This window comes from Dreissena polymorpha, chromosome 6 (assembly GCF_020536995.1).
Source record: "Dreissena polymorpha isolate Duluth1 chromosome 6, UMN_Dpol_1.0, whole genome shotgun sequence".
In the NCBI taxonomy this organism is placed as follows: domain Eukaryota; kingdom Metazoa; phylum Mollusca; class Bivalvia; order Myida; family Dreissenidae; genus Dreissena; species Dreissena polymorpha.
In genome coordinates, this window is record NC_068360.1 from 64,531,092 (window position 1) to 64,555,783 (window position 24,692).

The 24,692-nt window shown below is 34.9% G+C and overlaps 1 protein-coding gene and 1 non-coding gene across 2 annotated transcripts in view; one reads left to right on the forward strand and one right to left on the reverse strand.

The window, feature by feature from the left end:
* LOC127833633 (remodeling and spacing factor 1-like) overlaps positions 1-21,567 on the forward strand; it is a 36,001-nt gene extending 14,434 nt beyond the window's left edge. Inside the window, exons 7-15 of the mRNA XM_052359015.1 lie at positions 1,822-5,954; positions 8,801-8,909; positions 11,334-11,506; positions 11,858-11,962; positions 13,437-13,516; positions 14,392-14,449; positions 15,452-15,536; positions 16,439-16,734; positions 19,695-21,567. Of these exons, the coding sequence (XP_052214975.1) occupies positions 1,822-5,954; positions 8,801-8,909; positions 11,334-11,506; positions 11,858-11,962; positions 13,437-13,516; positions 14,392-14,449; positions 15,452-15,536; positions 16,439-16,734; positions 19,695-19,811 (5,156 nt within the window). The 3' untranslated portion in view covers positions 19,812-21,567. The remainder of the gene's footprint in view (positions 1-1,821; positions 5,955-8,800; positions 8,910-11,333; positions 11,507-11,857; positions 11,963-13,436; positions 13,517-14,391; positions 14,450-15,451; positions 15,537-16,438; positions 16,735-19,694) is intronic.
* A 2,383-nt stretch (positions 21,568-23,950) lies between these two features.
* Trnaf-aaa (transfer RNA phenylalanine (anticodon AAA)) lies at positions 23,951-24,032 on the reverse strand. The gene has a single exon. It is a non-coding gene; the product is annotated as a tRNA-Phe (tRNA).
* Positions 24,033-24,692: the final 660 nt, after the last annotated feature.

Sequence of the window (24,692 nt, forward strand, 5' to 3'; positions counted from 1 at the left end):
TAAAGTTTTGTGTTTAGGTCCACTTTATTCCTACAGTATCAAAGCTATTGCTTTCATACTTGCAACACTTATTAACTATCATAAGGGGACTGTGCAGGCAAAGTTATGTAACTCTGACTGGCATTTGGACGGAATTATGGGCCCTTTATACTTAGAAAATTGAAAATTTGGTTAAGTTTTGTGTTTTGGTACACTTTACCCCTAAAGTATCAAAGAAATCGCAAACTATCATAAGGGTACAGTAAAAGGACAAGTTGCATAACTCTGGTTGTCATTTTTACGGAATTATAGCCCTTTTTTTACTTAGTAACTTTGAATATATGGTTAAATTTTGTGTTTCGATCCACTTTACTTCTGAAGTATCAAGGCTATTGCTTTCAAACTTCAAATACTTTCATGCTATCATGAGGTTACTGTACCTGGCAAGTTGAATTTTACCTTGACCTTTGAATGACCTTGACTCTTGAGGTCAAATTATTAAATTTTGCTAAAATTGCCATAACTTCTTTATTTATGATTAGATTTGATTGATACTTTGACAAAACTACTCTTACCTGACATACCACAATAGACTCCACCCAAACCATCCCCCATGCCCTTCCCCCCTCCCCCTCCCCCCACCCGAATTCCCCCCCCCCCCCCTCGAATCCCCCCCCCTATTTTTTTTTTATCATCTCACAAATGACCACCACACCCTCACACTATACCCCCCCCCCCCCCACCCCACCCACCCCCAATTTTTTCTTAAAAGGTTAAAAAAAAACAAATATTTTTTTTATTATTTTATGTTTGAAATACCATCCAACCATCACACCCAAGAATCCCCCCCCCCCCCCAAAAAAAAATTTTATTTTTTTTTTGAAACGGTTAAAAAACACAAATATTTATTTTTTATTATTTTTTATTTGAAATACCTTCCAACCATCGTACCCACCCCCAACCCCCTCCCCCCCCCCCCCCCCCCCCCCCCCCGATTTTTTTTTTATTTTCGCATTTTTGGAAAATAATGTAATGTGTCCACACCCCCACACTATACACCCCTCTTCACCCCACCCCTCCCTCCTTTGTGATTGAAAATGAGAGTCCCTTCACCTTTAAAAAGAAAATAGATGAGAGGTCTGCACCCGCAAGGCGGTGCTCTTGTTATTATATTTGTCCCTGGATCTAGTGCCCTTGACATGGGTTGGACAAGACTCGAGGTTTGATTTATTTTTCAGGTCAAAATTGGGACATTTAACGAAAACGACATGTTTGACCTCGTGGCATTATGAAAAGAAGCAGCATTTTACTTGTTTCAGCAATGAACAATATACACAAAAACTTTATTTTAAAAAGTAATTTTGGCCATTATTGATGAAAAGTGTGTTTAAGAATTTCATGTGCACAAATCTTTGCCATTTTTAGGAAGTAAACAAGCAAGTACACTGAGCCATATAAACAAGCCATTGATATGAAACAGGTAATATGAGCGGGCCAAAAAGTCAAAATGTACCTGTGCATGGTTTGGGGGCTGTTCTAACATCATACATTTTGTGTGTGTTAACCATGTCCTGCTCAAAAGCAAAGTAAAAATGGTGATATTCTACCAGCATAAAACCAGAACAGCCTGCATGTAACTCGCGGACTGTTCAGGTTTTATGTTGTTTGCTGCTCGTCAGTATCTTATGATTGGAAAAGAAGCCTGTAAAAATTGAATCTTTAAAGAAATCTCTTTAATTATTTGATTTTCTTAAGGACAACAAACAGGTCCATCTGTGTAGCTTAGTGTACAAATGGTTAAATACATCTGGTGGTCACATACATGCTTTCCTTTCTTTTCAGTGGCTGGCTTAGGGTTTCAGCCGATGTGCTCTCCTCTGTTCTTTAAAGCCCCGCCTCTCCGTGATATACATGAAATACTTGAGGACGAGCGACTTTATGGCCTGAAACACTGCAGTGTGCATCTGAAAAAAATTCACTCAAATAATGAGCAACACCGTAGAAAACTGAGCAGTTTTGATGAATATGGTTCAAATAGATCAAAAGGAAAACCAAGCTGTGCAGATGTAAAGGAAATAAAGTCAGATACATGCATTTCTGATTTTACAAAGTCATCTGGAATGAAATATGATGATATTGTTAAGCATAAATGTCCTGATCTTAAACCTGGTTTGAAGGATATGAAGCCGGTACCAGAGAATTCAAGCACAAACAATGATCACAATTATTGTGGTAAACCTGTATCAGATCTGGTTGTTAAAGTGTGTGCATTAAGCAATATTGCCAACGACGACGTTAAAGTTAAGGTTGGAACAAATAAGAATGTAAAAGCATGCATACCTAGTAAACATTCAGTGACAGATGAAAGTGTAAAAGGTTCAGTCGTCACAATGCTTGAAGACATCAAGAAAGTTACAGATGAAATAAATTTTGCTACAGACAAGTCAGGTAAAGAGGTTACTACCAAAATTTTCATAGACAATAATAGTACAGTTAATGAAGCAAATATGGCCATAACTGATGTTCATATTGACAAAAACAAAAGATGCTCTGCAGGAAAAACAGACAAGATAGATAAAAACGTTAATGGGCAGTTAAAAGCTTGCACAGACAAGATAGATATAAGTGATGATGAGCAGTTAAAAGCTTGCACAGACAAGATAGATATAAGTGATGATGAGCAGTTAAAAGCTTGCACAGACAAGATAGATATAAGTGATGATGAGCAGTTAAAAGCTTGCACAGACAAGATAGATATAAGTGATGATGAGCAGTTAAAAGCTTGCACAGACAAAATAGATATAAGTGATGATGAGCAGTTAAAAGCTTGCATAGACAAGATAGATAAAAGTGATAATGGGCAGTTAAAAGCTTGCACAGACAAGATAGATAAAAGCGTTAATGAGCAGTTTAAAGCTTGCAGAGACAAAATAGATGATAATGAGAAGTTAAAAGCTGACGCTAAGATAGATAAAAGTGATAATGAACAGTTAAAAGCTTGCACAGCCAAGATAGATAAAAGTGATAATGAGCAGTTAAAAGCTTGCAGAGACAAGATAGATATAAGTGATGATGAGCAGTTTAAAGCTTGCACAGACAAGATAGATAAAAGTGATAATGAGCAGTTAAAAGTTTGCACAGACAAGATAGATAAAAGCGTTAATGAGCAGTTAAAAGCTTGCACAAACAAAATAGATAATAATGAGAAGCTAAAAGCTGACACTAAGATAGATAAGAGTGATAATGAACACTTAAAAGATGACACCAACAGTGCTGGTTCAAATAAAACAACCAGTGTTGCACCTGATGACTGGTTCTGCAATACATGTTATAAAGTTAAAGTGAGGAAAGACCTCAAGGATTGTTCTACCACAGATGCATGCTATCCATGTGCTGCCAAAATTATAGCCGACAATCGCAACAAGTACCCATACATTGGTATTGGGCCAATTTCAGTGAAAAAAAAGAAATCTAAATGTGCGTACTGCATAGGAATAAAAAAGTATCAAACACATAATGTTGTATTCCCATCAGTTAAAACTTCTGAGAAACTTTCAACCTCCTTGGTGTGCAAGTGTGGTGAAAAATCAATGACAGTTAATTCTGTGAGCCACATCATGTCTACATCAAGCTCAGCAACTGATAACCATGTTCCCATCTTAAGCAATCCAGGGACCTCTATTCCAATCTTTAGCAATATTGGGAACTCTATTCCTATCCTTAGAAATATGCAGAACCCTACTCCTATCCTTAGCAGTATGCTGAATTCTGTTCCTATCCATAGCAATATGCAGAACTCTTTTCCAAACTTTTGCAGTATGGGGAACTCTTCAGAAGGTTCCCCTAGCCTTTTGATATCTGATGTGTGCACTACAACTTGGTCAGATGCTGAGACAAAGTGTAGCCCATGTGAAGATGATAAATTCTCGGTTACATCCACAACGCCACTAGCAACTGTAAACAAAAAACTAGAAAAGTCTGCTGATAGTGAATTGCCAGATTTATATGAAAGAAATCTCAGCTATGCTGTAAAAACTGAAGGTAACATCCAGACTGGTGTGGTAATGGAAAGTAGTTCAGAAGCTCTCATTTCCGAAACAGCCTCCAAGGCAGAACAAATTGCAGCCCCAATGGACACACTTGTCCCTGAAGAAATTAAGTGGTATCAACACTCTGGAATGAATACATCAGATAATATACCCATGCCCATCCTGCATCAATTCTTTGAACGTTTGGGGAAACAAAAGCGTAGCATTGGTCACATGCCATCAAAAATTATTAGTGACCATGAGGATAAATCAAAAACACTTTTGGAGAGCAGTACAAAAAATATTGCTAAATTGGCTCTTAAATCCATAGGTTCTAAAACAGTTGCACCACCACATAATTTCCATGCTAAAAATAATAGGCATAAAATATGTAGCTACAAAGAGGTTGGCAAGTTGAAGAAGAACCATGATTCTATTGATAATTCAAATGATAAAAAAACTGAAAAGGATGTGGAGTATATTGTTGTTGATGGTGAACACATCAGGATTGAAAAAGTAAGTGATGAATCAGATTCAGAGAGTGATGGACCTACCATCAAGACAATTAGAAATAGTGAAGAATTTACAGGAGATAGTGACATTGCAGAAATTAAAGACCTGTGCAAAAGTTATTCTGCTAAAGCAAACAAGATTGATACCACTGATTTTAATGTGTCTGGTTGTTTTAATGAAATACCAATCCAAATCCTTGCTGTTGAAAACTGTAGTAGTGTTAAAGGGATGGCTAATAAAACCGCTCATGACTCTAGTAAAGTCCAATTTCAACATCAAATTATAGATTTAACAGAAGGATTCACTTGTGATACAAATCATGCTACCACCAAACACAATTCAAATTCATCCATTCAGCCAAAGATCTCTCCTGCAGATTTAAAGTCCATTGCAAAATGCAGTGTTCAGTCAAAACAAGCCTTAAGAGGAAAGCTAAAAATGACAGCCATGCCAAATACACTTGGCTTATCATTAGGTACTGCTTCTTGCTCACAGTTTTCTGAAATAACAATACCACAGCATGTTGTTGAGAAAAGAAAAGATGTTAAAAATAGACTTGTTTTTGTACCATCTTTGTCAGGTAAGCAGTTTGTTTACAAACTTAAAACTTCTGCAACCAGTTCAACAACAGTGATTTTATCATCCTCTTCAAGTTTGACACCTGCGATTTCATTTTCAAGTTCAACACCAACAGTTTCATCAACCTCTTCAACTTCAATACCATTTATTTCATCATCGTTTTCTAGTTTGACGCCTGTTAACAAGTTTCAAGTTAAGATATCCTCTGCAGTACCTCGAAGTACAGCTGACATGACTGTGCTCAATGTTGGAGAGAAACCTGAAATGTGTTATATGAACAAAACATTGCTGCACAGTGCACCGAAATATAGAAAAACTCCTGTTAAAGCTCTTACTTCCATCCAAGAAAGCATTAAAGATAAGCTGAAGGAGAAAATTAGTTCCCCAAAGAATGGATTGACTTTGCGTGTAGGGAAAAATGATGGTAAATTACTAACTCTTAGTTCTATAAAAGAGAACATTAAAGACAAACAGAAGAGGAAAATAAGTTCTCCAAGGAATGCATCAATTTTGTATGCAGGGAGCGATGGCAGATACTATGTTCAGAGCACGGGAGAAGTCTTTGACCATCCGTCTCTTACACAGTCTATTCATCACAAAGCTGGCTTGAGCTTTTTTGTACATGAGAGCGCAATAGCAATCAAAAAGAAATCGATAGACAAATCTAAACCAGTTCAGAATGTGGCTCATACACCTAAGTGTAAAGTTCCAGCCCGTAAAAGGAAGAAAGGTGGAATGAAAATACATTATGAAGATACTGAATCCTCGGACAGCTCTTTTTCCAGTGAGATCTCAGATAGCTTGTCTTCTGAGGACGAAGATGACTTAGACAAGGATGACACAGACTCAGCAATGGTAAGCATAAATCAGTGATTTTTTTTGCCCAAAATTACCGCCAATATTCGGCTGCTTCCCAATTGCAAAAAATGATGTTTTTTCCCAAAAATCTCACCAAATTTTCCCCAAAAATGACCAAATTTTCCCAATTAAGCCAATAAGATTACAATGTCATTTAGCGTTAATTTCGTAGAACGAGTGCCGATCGAGCTTGTCAAGTCATCGCCAAATGACAACTGACTTACGAATGTTCGCGAATGTAGCTGAATACGATTTAACGTTGCTATCCACACATCTCTCTTGCGGAGGATACAGACGATAGTCGATGACTCCCGATTGTAAACGCCTGTTTTTACACACTTCCAAGATGGCGGCAAGCAGACGAGAAGTTTGCGATGAGCAGCGAAAATGATAAATAACCCTTAAATTAACAGCGGATATCACATGGTTATTAGGAGAAAATTTTATGTGTTAGTCAATTAAAGCAAAATACTATGTTTGAGATGAACAACAACAAATATTTATTAGAAATGTTCACAGTGAATGTGTGTCACGGAAATCTGTGTTGGGAAATTGGAGTTCACAAAGTTAAAGCATTTAAGACGAGAACCGTTTGAAAATGAAAAGAGACAAACATGATTTGATTTATATGTTAGTGGATCTGTGTTTATTCAGATTCATATGCATATTCTGCTTTATTATGTTTGTCTCGCTGTATAGTTTGGTGAAATAGCATTGAACTGAGGATGTCAAGGATGTTCAAGATATTAAAATTTAAGGTAAACAAATAAAATGTATTATTTTAGCTCCATTTAATACAACATTAACACAGCAAGAACACAAAAGCGTGTTTGTTAATATTTGTTAATGTTTTCACCATATCATATTTTACTTTAAAAAACATCCTGAATTAAATTCATACTGAAGAATCTATAGATTATTGCAAGTTTAATATGCATGTGGAAGGATATTAACTAAACGTTGTAAGAAGACATGAAAGCAACACTTTATAATATAAAAATGCTGTCAAACATGAACTTAGCAATTTTTATTCTGTTCTTATAATAATATTTATAATGTTTCCCAATTTCATGGTTAATCGCGCTATTTTCCCCAATTTCATGGTTTATCGCGCTATTTTTCCCAATTTTATGGTTTATCGCGCTATTTTTCCCAATTTTATGGTTTATCGCGCTATTTTTCCCAAAACCATGGTTTATCGGCTAATTTTCCCAATCCAGATGCCACAGGCTGTAACAAAAAAAATCAAAAAATCACTGATAAACAAGTCCTTCTCAGATTTAATTACTGAAAATGATTGTCTAATGAAGTTAAAAGGCGTTTCTGTTATATATTTTTTAAGCTCTATATACCTTGACAATTCCAACCATGTTGTGAACCCCCTAAGGACCCAATGACAGCAGTTATATTGATGATAAATTAAAGGTGTAGTTTTTCAGGAAGAGTGCCGAAATGTGCGAAAATAGGTCTTATTACATATGCAGCCTGCATAGCTTTAAATTAGCCTGCCTAATCGCTCTGCTTTTTGCTTTTAAGTTAAGCAAGGTCTGTAGTCTTGTTGGGTGACAGGGGTGGTATCTTCTGACCAGACTGTGAATGTGCAGGCTGTTTTGAAGCTACGTTGACCGCATTTTGCATTAGACCTGTTTTCCCATGACACAGCTCAATAGGTATAGACTTTCAGCAAAAGTAAGTGTAGGCAATGATCAGATAGGCCTAGTAGTTGAATATCTAGTTTATACAGGTTGGCACTTAAATTTTTTGGAAGTCCTGACATTTATATGTATAATGTTCAAAAGTTCTGATCCTTTCTGAATAAGACCTTAAAAAATGTATTCTTATGTTTTGTAAGACCAAAGACCATAGACCAAAACATAATAATTTCTACAATGCCTTAAAAATTAATATTGAATTGCACCTGGTAGAAATGCATTAATCATCGACAAAACAAACTAAGTCTATAGCCCTTTTTGTAGCATATACCGGTACAGTGACAACTAGCATGTAGATTTGAGTAAACTTGTATCATTACCATAATAAAATTCAGGGGTTTTCCGCACTGTCTGCGACTCCCAAAGCAAACGGACCCGATCCCAAACCGAAATTATAAAAAAAATTCCCAAGTTCAACAAATATTTTTTATTTTTTTATTTATTTTTTTATTTTTAAGAATGAAGTGTCTTATAACTTGTTAGACTAACCAGTGTTTGTTTTGGTCAAAAATATCTGCTTTAATGTTTTGATGGTACAGTTCTTATCTCAGAGTGTAACTGTAACTGGAAAACAAAACTGCAGTACTTGAATAAACGATGAACATGCCCAATATTGCATCTGTTTATATAAAGACGACAAAATAACAAATAAAAACAAATTTATTTGTTAAACCACTGAATTATTTAAGTATGATAAATTCACAATTTTTTCTCAAATGAGCCGTTTCATCGAAGCAAAAATTCCTAAAATGGCCAATTTTGTCGATAAAAAACTCCCAGTTTGTTCAGACTCCTTTTCCCAAAATAGGCAGAAAAAAACCTGTAAAATATTCTGACTAATTAAGTGTATTAGAATGTAACAAAGGCAAGAACAAATTTTGTTATTACTGAAGTGTATTGAATATGAGGCGTTGGGAAAACTGGGCTAAATGCATGTACACAGTAGGCGAACGAGGGATGACATTTTCCGCTTTAACATAATTTTTTCTTTAAGGTGTTTTTTAAATGAAAATCCTGTTGAAGCCTAAAAAGTTGTCCACAATTAGCCTCTGTTGACTGCACAGGCTAATCGGGTACAATACTAACATATGTATCCAGCCAAGTTTTTCTGATATTAACACATGTTTTCAGAGTGATGATGCTGATGATCCAAGTGAAGATGTACGGCTTGACTTTGATGGTGCAGATGGGAAGCCAGCTGTTCTGGGCAGAAATGCAAAGAGGGCAGCAGCCATGAAATGTAAATACTTCTCACTACAAGGATTTCAATAGATTTTCTGTATCAGTGGTGACAAAAAGGTTATACTTTTCTTGTATTTGTAAGTGAGCCACAATCTTGGAACCCTGGTTTTTATGTCTGATCGAAAGATCTGGGGTATATTGTTTTTGGGCTGTCTTTCTGTCTGTCATTCATTCATTCATTCATTGTGTGTGTCCCAAAACTTTAACCTTGGTTAAAGTTTTGCAATAACTTTTGCATTATTGAAGATAGAAACTTGATATTTGTCATGCATGTCTATCTCATGGAGCTGCACTATTTGAGTGGTGAAAGGTCAAGGTCATCCTTCAAGGTCAAAGGTCAAATATATGGCTTCAAAGCGGCGAAATAGGGGATATTGTGTTTCTGACAAACACATCTCTTGTTTATACATGTAAAAGTATCATCCTAGATTAGAATGTGCAGTCTTTTATTGATTTTGTCATCAAAAGGAGGTATCTTGTAAACAACAATCCACTTTTCACACCTGCATTAAGCCCTGTTTTCCCAGAGCAAGGTTCAAATATTTGGTAATTGGTATGTGACGTTATAAAGTTTAACTGGATACATTTTGTTAAAATTATACACCAGGGGTCAACACTGGCCATGTGCCAGAAGTCACATTATTGATATAGGCTTATATAGCTAAATCAGTTTTAAAATATTCCCTCAAAAAACATTGTGTATGTGAGGGAACTCAGACCTTCTTGGCACTCTTGTTTGTGTCATCTTTATTGGTCTGCATTATTATGCCCCCCTTTGCAAAAGAGGGGGTATATTGTTATGCACATGTCGGTTGGTCTGTCTGTCTGTCGGTCCGTCCACCATATGGTTTCTGGATAACTCAAGAAGGCTTAGGCCTAGGATCATGAAACTTCATAGGTATATTTATCATGACTGGCAGATAACCTCTATTGATTTTCAGGTCACTTGGTCAAAGGTCAAGGTCACGTTTGGGGCGGGGGGGGGATGTGTCAACGACCCGAACACTTATTTGAATAATTTTTCAGATTTTGCTTTTGCATATATTCTGCGCTCTGAGAAAATCGAGCTTATTCCATTTGCATAGTGTCATATCAAAATAGCCTATGCAGTCAGCACAGGCTAGTCAGGGACGACACTTTCCGCGTAAAGTGTATTTTTTTAAACGAGACTTCCTTTAAATGAAAAGTTCCATAAAAGTGTAAAGTGTTGTCTCCTATTAGCCTATGCAGACTACACAAGCTAATCTGTGACAACACTTTACTCTAATGGAACAAGTCCTGTTTTCTCCGAGTGAGTCTCATATGCTTTGAAATTAGTATGAAACACCAGGCCAACTTAACCCTTTGCATGCTGGGAAATTTGTCGTCTGCTAAAATGTCGTCTGCTGAATTTCTAAAATTTGCATTTTCTTTGATTTTTTTCAAAGAATACTATCAGAATAGCAAACAGTTTGGATCCTGATGAGACGCCACGTTCTGTGGCGTCTCATCTGGATCCAAACTGTTTGCACAGGCCTTCAAAATTTGGTTCCCGCACTGAAAGGGTTAAACTGTTGGTGGAACGCTGTACTACGAATGTTGGGTTTGATTTTCTTAGCTTGCCATTATTTGTGTGGGAGCTTATCATGTAAATTTGCCAAAGAAATACTTTGATCATTATTCAACGAGCAATAATTTCCTTTCCTCCTATTCAAGTAAGGCAGTTATCAGTAATTGATGTAAGTTGTGCACCTTACACTGGAAAGTAAGCTTACCCTGTACAAAAGTGATTGCGTTAACTCACTACCTTGATTTGACTGAAATGCTGTTTAAAACTACAAACAAAATCACACAAACAAACGAATTTCATTTTATCACATGCCATACCTTGTTTCCTATGTAATATAACCATTACAAATATTTTTATCTTACACATGTGTAATATACTTTTTAAGCGTTTTCATTGGCTTAGTTTTCGTTCGATCGAGCAATCGTATTTTGTTATTTTATTGAAATGACATTGCAACGTCAAATGACGTCACATATGTAAACAATATTCGGGATATGTCATTATGTTTGCGTTAATATTTATTTAATTTGCTCATTTAAAAGCATGTGATAAAAAAGATCTGACACTTGTTATTTCATTCCATATTTTATTAAACTCGTCCAGGAAATTCGTTAGTAAGCTCGCCAAAGGCTCACTTACTTACAAAATTCCTGAACTAGTTTAATAAAATATAGTATGATATGACAACTTGTGCCATTTCCTATATATTTAGTATGTTTTCTTAAATTGATCAGCTGATGCATGTTAAATGTATAAAAATGTTCTGAAGGTCCAAATTAAAAGTCATTATATGGGACTTTTTAAACAGCAAATATCATGTTACCATTCCAATGAATTTGTATCTTAATGCTTTGTTGTGTCTTATTGCAAAAGGTTTGAACTACGCAGAGTTTGGAAATAGTGATGCAGAAGAAGAAGAAGATGATGATGATGATGATGATGATGATGATGATGATGTCGCTTACAATAAAACTGAAGAGAAACAAGAACCAGTAGAAGACACAGATCCGTGTAAAGCCTGTTCCAGCAGCCGACTGCCACATACGGTATGGACATACATTTGAAAAATTTAGCATACTTCTGATAAAACTGGGCTTAATTCATGTGGGCAAAATATGGTCCCAGATTAGCCTCTCCAGCCTGCACAGGCTTATCAGGGATGACACTTCCCGCTTTGATAGACTGTAGACATCTTTAAGCAAGTGTTTATAGTTTTAGTGTAAATAATATATGGAAAACTGGGCTAAATGCATGTGCCTTAAGTGTGGTCACAGATTAGCCTGTGCAGTCTGCAGACAGGAACTCATATATTCTTATCCCAACCTATGATCCTAAAAGAGTCTCCTTTTTAATGATAGTTATAACAGGGGCTATTGCATAACCTTTTATCACTGCAGATTCTCCTGTGTGATAATTGTGACAGTGGCTATCACATGACCTGCCTGACTCCGCCCCTGTCCTTGGTACCACTCGGTGATTGGTTGTGCCCACCTTGTGAGCATGTAAGTAGCCTTAATTGATGGAAAACATTACCTGCCTTGTGTTCACTCATTCAGGATTAAATGTCACCATTATATCTTTTGAATTTGTTGTTTTTCAAGGTACAGTCCAGTCTCGTTATCTCGACATCGGCTATCTCGATATTCTCGATATGTCGAAGTAAGCTCAATGTCCCAACTTTTTTCCTTCTTTATCTTTATAAATAAACATCACATATGTCGATTTTGTTATGTCGAATAATTTGATATCTCGATATAAAAAAATTTCCTGAGTCCCTATTTTACATGTATTTACTGTGGTTTATCTCGAAGTGCGAATAACTGTTCCAGTGTCAGCAAAAGGTGAGAAATTTTTTCTTTCATACTTCACCGTTCCGCTTCGCCAGGCTGCTCCCGATACTGTGCGGTAGGAAATTGATCCGTTAATTGCATCAATAATCACACGTGTGTAATGTCGTTAGCCATTAACACTTGAGTAAGGTCTGTCACTTTAACTGTCACTTTAACATCAATTAACTGCAATTAATACACAGCCTGCCGAAAGGCCGAAATACTTATTGTTTTTACAAACAATATTCCAAAATGCATTGAGTTATATTTTTTACTAATAATCGATTGAACTTTGCATTTCAAATTTCAAAATGTACATGTACAGTTCAGTATTCCGGAACGTGATTTTCGCATGATCAGATGAAAAACCCTCGTCTTGATTGGACGTCAATTGCATCTTAACTTTAAATAGCAACATTACCGGATGTTTTCTCGACAGTTTAGAAATATTATAACCGCATGTGTTCATGCAATTATGTTATACTTAAAACGTCATTTTAAGCATTTAAATAGCAAAATTAATCGTTCCTCGTAAAAACGCGTATATATCAGGTAGAGAGTATTATTCCACACGGTGACGGCTTTAGTTAAACCTCTTAGCTGGTATTTAGATGTTAAAAACAAGGTAAATTTTCGTCTCATATTTCTTTAAAAACGCTTAATCGGATATCTCGAACTCTCGTTATCTCGATATTTTTTCTTGTTCCCGCCGACTTCGAGATAACGAGAGTGGACTGTTTTTATATTACCGTTGAAGTGTAGTATCCACCAGGAACGGGTATGAAAATACAAAGCAGGAAGAGTTTTTCATTAAAAATAAATAAAAATATCTTCAATTTATGCTTTCAACTGCAAGAGAAGCTAATCAGGATCATCAAACCTGATGAGATTGTGCAGGCCGCACTGGCTTATCAAGGATGACACTGTCCCCCTTGACTGGACTTTGTTTAAAGGAGTTTTCCTTTAAAAGGACAAATTCCATACAAGAGGAAAGTGTTGATAAGTCTGTGCAGACTGAAGAAAGTTGCTTGGATTACTACACAGTTTATTCCTATTTTAGGCTTTTTGCTGCATAATAAGTGAACAATAACAATGAATTTAAAATAAAGGTTACAGATTATGTTAATATAATTTTGGTATTCTTCAGGAGGAGTTGGTTCAGACCCTTAAAAAGAACCTGAAGTTGGCACAAAATGCTATAAATCGATCGCAATCAAAAAATAAAAGGTATTGTATTGCAAAACTATGTGCAGCATCATGCAAATATGGGTCTTATGCCACTTGCAGCCAGCCTGTTTATCTGTGCAGACTTCTCAGGAGCTACTCTGTTCTTTGAGAAGGCCAAACAAACTTTATTGACTTTGTTGCGCACAGGGTCGGAGCTACATGTATGCTGGTTGAATATGGTATTAGAACCATTTTTGCATGATGTGGTTTTTATCATAGATCAGAGTTCATACATACTGGTGAACTTGTTATATAATTTATGAAATGTAGTTTCAAAATGATATATATTGGCCGCGCTCTGTGAATAGGGGGTTTAATGCATGTGCGTAAAGTGTCTTCCGAGAGTAGCCTGTGCAGTCCGTACAGGCTAATCAGAGAGGACACTTTCTGCCTAACCTGGACTTTTGTCAAGAACAGTCTACCTTTAAACGAAAAAACAATAAAAGCAGAAAGTGTTGTCCCTTATTAGCCTGTGCGAACTGCACAGGCTAATATGGGACGACACTTTACGCACATGCATTAAATCGCTTTTTCACAGAGCTCATCCCATATATTTTGTTTGATACATTTTACCATTCCTCAACATTGTTTTGTCGTAACATATAGAACAAGCCTTACGCTCATTGTTTTAGAGAAACATTTAATTATCATGGAAACATCTTTATAGTATTTATTACTTTTGAACACTATAATAAAAAAAGATTGATATGTAAAAATTCCATAGAGGAAAACTTTTATGTTTAAAAAAGTTTAGGAAGTTTTCCCTAATAGGATTTGTTGACTGCCTTGAGCTGATGGTAAGATGAGTGTCCTATTTAAATCTACTGTTGCTATACCACATGTTATTTACTTTTTTGTTCTATTTTAACTTTCAGACTAGAATACAGCCAGGAGTCCTTCCAAGTAGCAGAGCAAAACATAATCAGCTCTGAGGTACTTAACTTTTTGCCACTTAGATACGTATTTTCATGCATTTGAAGTCCCTTTGAATGTTAAAATTAATTTATGACCTTTCTTAATAGATAAAAGTTTGTTGAGGCTTCATTTCCAAACCTTAGATACTGATGAGCAGCAAACAAAATTAAACCTGAACAGACTGCGAGTTACTCGCAGGCTGTTCTGGTTTTATGCTGGATGCAAAACCCATTTTCACTCTGCTTCCTATCGAGGAAAGGGTTAAATATGAATATCATTTTCTTATGTATTTTATGTATTTGGCCCGTATTGCTTATATCTGCTGGGAAACAAGATGTTGGCTCCTCACTTAATAATGTGCAATTTGACATTTGTAAGACTTTTTTTAGAATCACAGTTGATTCTCTTTATTTGGTTTGTGTTAAGGTAGTATAAGGGTTACATTATCATATTTCAAAATATTTATAAACATATTAATACGCTTATATTGGTCTGATACAAAGGTGGTTGATATATACGTTTTATGCTCCCTGATTATGCAATTAGGTAGTAACCTGTTGTTGTTTTTTTATGCTCCTATGTTAGGTTACTTACATGTTATTCTCTAAACAACTTACATTAAAGACATCTGAAAATGAGAGGCGTCAGTATTTATGGCTATTCAGTATTTATGGCTATTCAGTATTTATGGCAATTCAGTTTTTAAGGCTTTTCAGTATTTAAGGCTTTTCAGTATAGATTGCTATTGACAAAATATTGTCTTAGAATGTACTATATTGCATATAAGTAAAGTAGTCTGCTGGTGTAATATTAACTGTTGAACTGACATGTACTTGATACAAAAGTGCACAATAAATATCAAAACTATAGTTTTTAACAACCATTTCAGGCTAATGTGCGGAATAATTTGATATATTTTTCCAATATATATTTGTATATACTATTTTCTGATAAATGTTTGGTCCAAATTCAATCTCAGGTTTTGAAATCATACCTTTGATCCTGCATGATTTGTTACAGAGGAGAACGCGCAGACAGAAACCAGTAATCTACAATGAGTCTGAGTATGAAAAAAAGATGTACGAAAGTGTTGAAAAGGAAATTGGTAGGTTTAGTTTCTCTGATGTATTTAAATTGTTAAATGACACAGTGTGTGAGAAAACCAACCTCTATGCTTGTACATAAAAATTCGTCCCAGATTAGCCTGTGCGGATGGTAAATCATGGATGACACTTTTTGCTAGACTGGATTTTTGTATTGAAGGACCTTTTAAACAAACAATAGTGTCAAGTGTCATCCCAATTTCCCAAATTAGCCTTTGTAGAGACAAAGCATTATGCAGCATGGTTGTCACAGAGACCAGCTGATATGAATTTAATATAATTAAAAAAACAGAATCATCCAACCTTTAGATGAACCCTTTATACATTTAAAAAAAAATAAATCAGATTTGGTTATTTAGCAGATAATGATTTCTATATTCTATTTTTTTCATCTGATCAGTGCACAACTGTAAATATGAACGATTTTCTAGACATTTTGTACCTGTTATAGTATGCTCATAATTTTTATGCTCAGGATCGAATGATTGGGGTTATTTTGTTTTTGGCCTGTCTGTTTGTCATTGTATGTGTGTGTCTGTCTGTATGTCTGTCTGTCTGTCTGTCCCAAAACTTTAACCTTGGTCATAACTTTTGCAATAATGAAGATAGCAACTTGATATTTGGCATGCATGTGTATCCCATGGAGCTGCACATTTTGAGTGGTGAATGGTCAAGGTCATCCTTTAGGGTCAAAGGTAATTTTTTTCTAAAATAGCTGCCAGGCAGCTTCAAAGCTGTTCAGTAGGGGGCATTTTGTTTCACCAACACAGCTCTTGTTCAATAAAACAAACACCTTATTCTTTAAAAAATTATTCAATAATATCATATTTAAAAAGTTGAATTACACAGGGATCTATTATATCTGGCATGTTAAAACTATGCCATTATCATCGTTAATTTTTAGAGAAAGCAGGGAAAGTAACTGCAAAGGCCAAAAGGAAATCACAATCCCAAAAATCTACCTCAGACTATCCATCAGCAACCGACACTGACTCCAGTACGGGATCAATAACAGAACAAAATACTTCATCACGGTTTGAAAGGAGAGGTAAAAATAAGTCAAAATCCAGCAGCAAAAGCAGGGATAATTGCAATAAATCAGTCTCGAAGAAGGATCTGAGAAACTATAAGAGAAGAAGGCATTCGTTGACTGGCATTGAAGACGACAGCTGCAATGACACTGACAGTGACTATGTGCCAGTGAGTATAAACTGGTAATAAGGCTGGGGATATGTGTATAACCGGGATCCAATTGACCTAGGGGTCATTTCTGATATACGTGTGCATTTGTTAAAATACGGGGCGAGGGGAGAGTAGATTCAACTTGTTCTAGGTTATATTTCATAAGGTATAAGCTGCCCGAAAAATCATATCTTGAAACCCCTTTGCAAATTACACTGGCATCCATATTGGTTTGCATATGATTTTTTTTTAATGAGCCATGTAATTGGCGTTGTTTCCCAATCTTCCAACCAAAATCAGTCTTTGAAAATGTATTGGTAATTTGTTAAACAGCTGATTTAGGAAATATCTTTGTTGTGATGAAAAAGATTATTGAAGAACAAATTTCTTTTTCCAAATATCTCTGATTGACAAACTGGTAAAAAAAACAAATTGAAATGATTTTGCTTCAAACAACCATGCATATAAACAAGAAAGCAATTCCAGTTTCTGAATGGTAAAGGAATTTCTACTGTCCTGGTAATTCAAGTTATGTGTAAAAAAAAGTCATGAACTAATGTTATCGTGGTTAAGTCTTGTTAACTTAAGAACAGTTAACGACTTTGTAAAAGCACTGACAATATTTCAAAATTTAGTAAAAACATTAAAGGAATCTTTTCACGGTTTGGTAAATTGACAAAATTGAAAAAAGTTGTTTCAGATTCGCAAATTTTTGATTTAGTTATGATATTTGTGAGGAAACAGTATTACTGAACATTTACCATAGTCCAATATAGCCATTATATGTATCTTTTGAGGATTTGAAAACATAAAAAATTTAAAGCATTGCAACGCGAAACGATTGAATAATTTGGAGAGTTCTGTTGTTGTCGTTTAAATTTACGAAACCACGAAGGTTGCTTATATAAGGTATAAAATACTTATTATGTGTTTACTCGGCGTAAGAGCCGAGAGGGCTAATGCGTTTTTACTTCAGACTAACTGCAGGACTCCGGGGGTCACTGGTTCGAGCCCTGGTACTGGCTACTTTTTATGCCCCCCTTCGAAGAAGAGGGGGTATATTGCTTTGCTCATGTCGGTCTGTCGGTTGGTCCGTCCACCAGGTGGTTGTCAGACAATTACTCAAAAACGCTTGGACTTAGGATCATGAAACTTCATAGGTTCATTGATCATGACTCGCAGGTGACCCCTATTGATTTTGAGGTCACTAGGTTAAAGGTCAAGGTCACGGTGACCAGAAATAGTAAAATGGTTTTTGAATGATAACTCAAGAATGCATACACCTAGCATCATGAAACTTCATGGGTTGATTGATCATGACTTGCAGATGACCCCTATTGATTTTGAGGTCACTAGGTCAAAGGTCAAGGTCATTGTGACCCGAAATAGTAAAATGGTTTCCGGATGATAACTCAAGAACGCATACACCTAGGATCATGAAACTTCATGGGTAGATTGATCATGACTCGCAGATGACCCCTATTGATTTTGAGGTCACAAGGTCAAAGGTCAAGGTCACGGTGACCCGAAATAGTAAAATGATTTTCGGATGATAACTCAAGAATGCTTTTGCCTAGGATCATGACACTTCATAGGAACATTGATCGTGACCCGCAGATGACCCCTATTGATTTTCAGGTCACTAGGTCAAAGGTCAAGGTCACAGTGACAAAAATCGTATTCACACAATGGCTGCCACTTCAACGGACAGCCCATATGGGGGGCATGCATGTTTTACAAACAGCCCTTGTTTTTCCTTGTTTTAATTTTATTCTTAATTTTTTACTGGAGCTTTTAAGATACAATGTTTACATTTATCAATATAAAGCAATTAATGACAAACTTCAAAATATGCCAAAATCTGTGAAAAGGCCCCTTTAAGCAGAAATAAAAGATTGCCTGCATTATTAACGAGGATCAAGAAACAAAGTGCTGGACATTACAGAGTGCAACCCAATAATAAGTGCTTTATTTGAATCCTTAATAGCTTCAATGTGAATTTAAAATAAAAATCCCAAATAAATTTTGTTTAAATAAGTGCTTATTTCTATGTCTTATTGAAAATCTTTTTCGCCATGTTATGGTTGTTGATTCACTCACTCACACCCTTGTATAAACTGTAGCCTTTATGATTGCAATTAGTATGATCTACCTTGTCAAGATAAGATGTTCCAACAATTGTTATAGGTTGAAAAGGCTTATATAGCACTGCCCTTAATGAGAAATATTTTCCAATCAGCGTTATAAACTTTGACAGCATATAGTTTTTTCTGTTTAAATAAGTTCAACTTTAATCAAATGAAGCCGCAATAGATATATTACTATGTTGAATGTATATTACATTTTATCGTGTAATTAGTTTAATAATCCTGTGTTAATTATTCTTGAATAAATGCTATTTTGGACATAGTGGGAAGAATAAAAATGTTTGGAGTCTTTCAAAGCAAAACTTACATCTCAAACAAAGTAAAAAATCGTGTCTTGTAAGTGGAAACTCTTGTGCCAGTGAATCATATTTATAATTTATAAAAAATAGATTAATAATTAGCCCTTGCATATTTCAAACTAATGGAAAGCTCCAAAAAAGTGTAAGACATTTGGTCTGACAACATGGCAAAACTTGCCAAACTGAAATAAACATTTCCAGACCAATAAAATCTAATGTATATATTCATTTTTTACTCTAACGCATTTTTCGCAATCGCTTAAGTAAATGAAATTTTTTATGTTGTTAACATCCATTTACATAAAATACTTAACACAACACTTTATTTAAATAATAAGTGCAAAATTATAAACTTTATATAAATTAATAACAAACTACAATCATACTGTATACTAAATTCTTAATCTGATTTTTCCCAACGTCCAGATCTTGCACACTTTGTATGCACATGCTTTAAGCCCTGTTTTCCCATAACACGTCTCAAATTTTTAACCAAACTTCCTATTGTAACAATCCTGCTTCCATATTTCAGGATTTGCACAGTGTCCCTGATTGTGAGATGCAGGATTCTCTAGAGACATCTGACCAGACCCCTGCTATGCGTTATACAGCGTATGGAAGGAAGACGAAGAATGTCTCGTATACCTAGCGTGCCAGCTATATTCAGCTATACGTGGATGTTTTTTGAAACAAATTCCATCTGGAAATCCTGACCACAAATAAAATGTACATTTTTCATAATATTGGCCAAAATTTAACTTATAATGTCATAAGTTAATTTTTTTTAGTCTAATTGGTTTGTTCTTGCCATAATAATGTAAAGGTAATTCCAGTTCAATATGAAACTATTCCTTTAAAATGCATTTTTGTACACATAATTAAAATACAGACAATTGACAACTAAATAAAAGGTCAGCAGACAGAAAGGTTATGACCATGACCTTGCCTGTATGATTTTGTATAGGGGCTTCAAAGATAGATCTTGTTTAGGCATAGAATCATTTATCATGGATAAATTTTGTTTGACTCAAGCTGCAAACATGCAATGTCAATCAGCAGCAGACAAATAACAACTGTAATCAAATGGGCTCAATTTTATTATAATATTAGTATAAAATAAATAAAAATTGTTGCATAATGGTTAGGTTCTTAAGTTTGCAGACACATAGATGTTTTTCGTGATTCTCAAAGTTAGCAAACTTCTGTTGCTGAAATTTAGTTGCAAGTGATGTGACATTTAATATATTCATGCATTCTGAAGCAAGTAATTTGGCAAAACAAATTGTTTGTTTCCACTTACACAGACCCAGACTCTTGTTTTACATTAACCTGTTTACAATACAACAGTTTTTTCCCAACTTTTAACAGGGTGTCCTGTGTTAAATATCTTCTAATCTGTATCTGTTAGTTAATTTACGGAATATAATTTTAATAGTTTTTAATGCATAAAAGACTTGCTCTCGAAAAACAGGGTTTTAATGCATGTGGGTAAAGTGTCATCCCAGATAAACATGTCCACCAGTCTGTACAGGCCAATCAGGGACAACACTTATAGCTGTTATTGTGTTAGTCAATTTAACCCTTTACTCCTTAGATAGGTATTTTGACGCATTTGCAGTCCCTTAGAAAGTTACATTTAGTTAAACACCTTTCTTACTGGATTCAAGTTTTAAAGGCTTCATGTCCAACCCTTAGATACTGGTGAGCACCAAACAGCATAAAACCTGAACAGACTGCGAGTTACTCGCAGGCTGTTCTGGTTTTATGCTGTTTGCACACAGCCGTTTTCACTTTGCTTCTGAGTGGGAAAGGGTTAGGAAGTCTCTTATAACGAAAATTCAGTTTTGGAGGAAAGTGTTGTCCCGAATTAGCTTGTGGGGACTGGACAGGTTAATCTGCCACAACTCTTAACTCACATGCATTAAGCCCCATTTTCCAAGAACAAAAGTCAATTTGATTGTAGTAAATGTTATCAAAATCGCCCCCTGAAATAATAAAAAAGTCATGTAATAGTACTCAAATAAGGTTGTGTTTTTGGAAACAAACAAGTGTTGAATGCCCATTACCTGACAATTTATTGTTATTTGCCTTTGACTGAAGTTTATGTATCATGAGTTTTTCTGAACATTTGACTTCTTCCAAGAGCATATACAATAAAAGATATAAATCACCACCATATAGATAGAAGCATTAAGTACAATAATGGACAAATGAAGTTTGTCTGTTGAATGTAATGACATTTATAACTATTATGAAAGCATTATGTAAGATGTGAAATATTAGAATTAAATTATTACATGCATTTACAATTGTATGAAGGTTATTATTTATAAATGATATTATCTTGTTTATGTGCATTAAATTATCGTTATGAATGTGTTTTAATGAATAAACAAATAAGTGTTGTTCTTTTTACAAAAATAAAAAATTTAGCCTCATACATTTTTTTGACCTTCTTGGATATGAATAAACTAGCTTACAATTCTTTGGTGTGGGAACATGATCTGTTTATTGGTCAAAATGGTTTGAAAAAAAAACACAACATTTAAGAGGTGTGTCTTTATGGATCAAAAACAAGATGGAATGTCTAGTACATGTAGGAATGGAGGCTCATGGTGCATGATTGGAAGGTTTTATTAAATCTGCTGTCAAATCTGAAGAAAAATGCCTTATGTGCATGATGAAATATTTTGATTGGGTGAGAAATGCTTGTACCAAGCACTGCAAGGTTGTGACAAATTTTGAATTATGGGTGAAATTTCGAGCTTTTTTGTTGTTTCTTAAAGATTCTCAATTGTACTGTATTCTTGTGTTGTGGGGTAAGGGGGGGGGTTGATCTAGAGTACGCGGAGGAAGCCCCACTTGTTTGGGACAAAACAGAAAATCTGGGCTTAAAAAATAGGTAAATGGTGTACCTGTTTTATCGAAGGTGTTGTGAAGTACTTTTAACTGATGAATTTAATAAAACGGCTTTTTTTTGTTACAAGCATCAACATAGTTTATAACATGCGTAGTTTGAATCTTAAACTGTAACTATGTAAAATGAAAGAAAGTAGGTACATAGTCCAAATATGAACTTTAAGCTGTATTCAAGGGTGGCAATTTTATATATGGAGGAAAACATAAAACACGATTGGTGTTGACTGGTCCACAGGTGGTTATAGCGTGTTGCTATGATATTAATAAGTGAAATTATCATTTTGAATGATAAATAATCACATTATAACCCAAAATCAACTTTTCTGGAAAAAAATCACTATCAAATATATATACAACAAGGTATCATACCCCAAATCACCCGAAAACGGGGTGCATCGCTTTGAACAAGCAGATTTGATTCTTGAATTAGTCGACGCTCCTATGTGAGGCGTGAAAACTGTTTTTAATTAGTTGCGGCATCGATATTATGAAAATCAATGACGGCAGCCGTCAAAGGTAGTTCTCAGAAATTTAGTTACACAAATAATTTAATTATATTTTAGACAATTGATAAATGGATGGTTTCCTACAAGCAATGTATCAGTTCACTGAAAATGGCCGTGTCTTTAACTGTTGGGGAAAAAGTCTCCACTTATGGTGCATTAATAGTCAAAATTGAAGTGTTACGGCGTTCAAATTGTGTACAGTTTTACAAATGTAGTTCAAAGAAAATTGAGGCTGCTAAAAGCAGATGCCCTAACAAAAACTTTCAATGAAATCTAAGTTTCGGAAATTACATACAGTTTTTTGTTGTATTCGTGGAGGGAAGAACTTCAGGGATCAGAAGGCAAAGGCAAGCGAAATCAGAGGTAAATAGGATAGCGTTCGCATTATTGATATTCCTTTATTCTGTTAACTTAAGCACATTATTTATTGGCTGAAATTTGCCGAGTCTGGTAATAGTCATTAAAGTCAGACCGCATTGAGAAAATGTAGACATTAGTTATGCAGATTGTTTTAGGAAGTTGTTCCTCTTGAATAGTTGCCTGTTCCAAGTTAAAAAAGTATCAAATCAACATATTTTCATGAATATTAAGACATTCTATTATTTTAATGAAACATGTTATTGATGTGTTTATTATTATTTTTAATTTGTGTCAAGTGATATTAAGGTAGCGCACCTCTAATGGGCACGTATCCAAATATAATTTAATTATTTTCCTAATCATCATTTCACTGAACTACATGCAAATTTGTAGGTAGGCTTTCCATGCTTTATAAAAAAATATACCGATTTTTTCCAAAACTACCCTCGCGCTCGGCTTTTGTCCAGTTTATTTTCACCCCTAGGGTATATAAAAGTTCCATAATTCATTCAAATTTCCAAATATGGCCATGCAGTTGGTGTGTACAGATGCAGTAAATGTGTTTAAAGTGTAAACAAGATGAAATAAGTATTATTTTACAGACATTTATTTTTTACAAATTTTTATCTTTGGAATAGCGCCATGAAATGTAAGTGATTTCAGCCAAGTAAAAATTGGGTCGGTTAAAAACAAAGTGTCATAAAATTCAAAAAAGTATCATTTAAGTTATACTTAGGTTTTTTTTATAGAAACACTATATACAGCAAAAATACCAAAAAAAAAAATAGACAGATTTACCGTTTACTATTTTAAATAAAAAATGCAACATGCATCGTTCGTATTTTCAGCAGTAGATTAATCAATTTAGCCATAACGTTGTTTTAATTTTAAAATTGAAGGATGTGCATACAATTTTCAACATATTTAACAATAAACATAGCTTATGTACTATATTAAATCAAATTACGTTAGAAAAGAAATAAAACGCGTTGCAAAAAGTATGCGATGTCGGCAGGAATCGAACCTGCGCGGGAAGATCCCAAAAGATTTTTAGTCCATCGCCTTAACCACTCGGCCTCGACAACTTCACATCAGTGCAACCTTAAATTAGATATCCACAAGTAAACAGGTAAAAAGGCTCGTCGAACTTTGAAGAAATCGCGAAATCGTATTTTTCAGATGATAATTGGATCAAAGTCAATATTCATAGTGAAAATAATGTATTCTAAATGAATTAGGTAAACATATATCAAAATTCGAAGTTTGAAAAAAATAAAATGCATCTCTCGGAAATAAGCGATCATTGAAGATCGACAATGATTGTAAAATAAATCGCGGGAAATCATTAGAGGTGCGCTACCTTAATTACAAATAAATTTATGGAATTTTTCCTCCTTAAGCTATTCAACTTTAAGTATTTTTTGTAGTTTTATATAAACAGGTTTCTGTCGTACTTTGTTTTCCTATAATTTTGCGCGCAATAGGATTTTCCATTTTATCCATTTACATTGTATGTAACGGGATCTTCATTAGTTGTCGTATGACAAATTATTAAATTCTTAATAATTAATAACTCTATCCGTTCTTCGATTATCGGTCATTATGTGCGCCAAGGTAAAACTCCGAGGTGAAACATGATGTTGATTAAGTCCGATAGAGAAATATTTGTTTAATATTATTTTCCTTTTACATCTTATTGTACATTTGTTTATTGATTCTATTTTATTATTATTTGTTTATGTAGT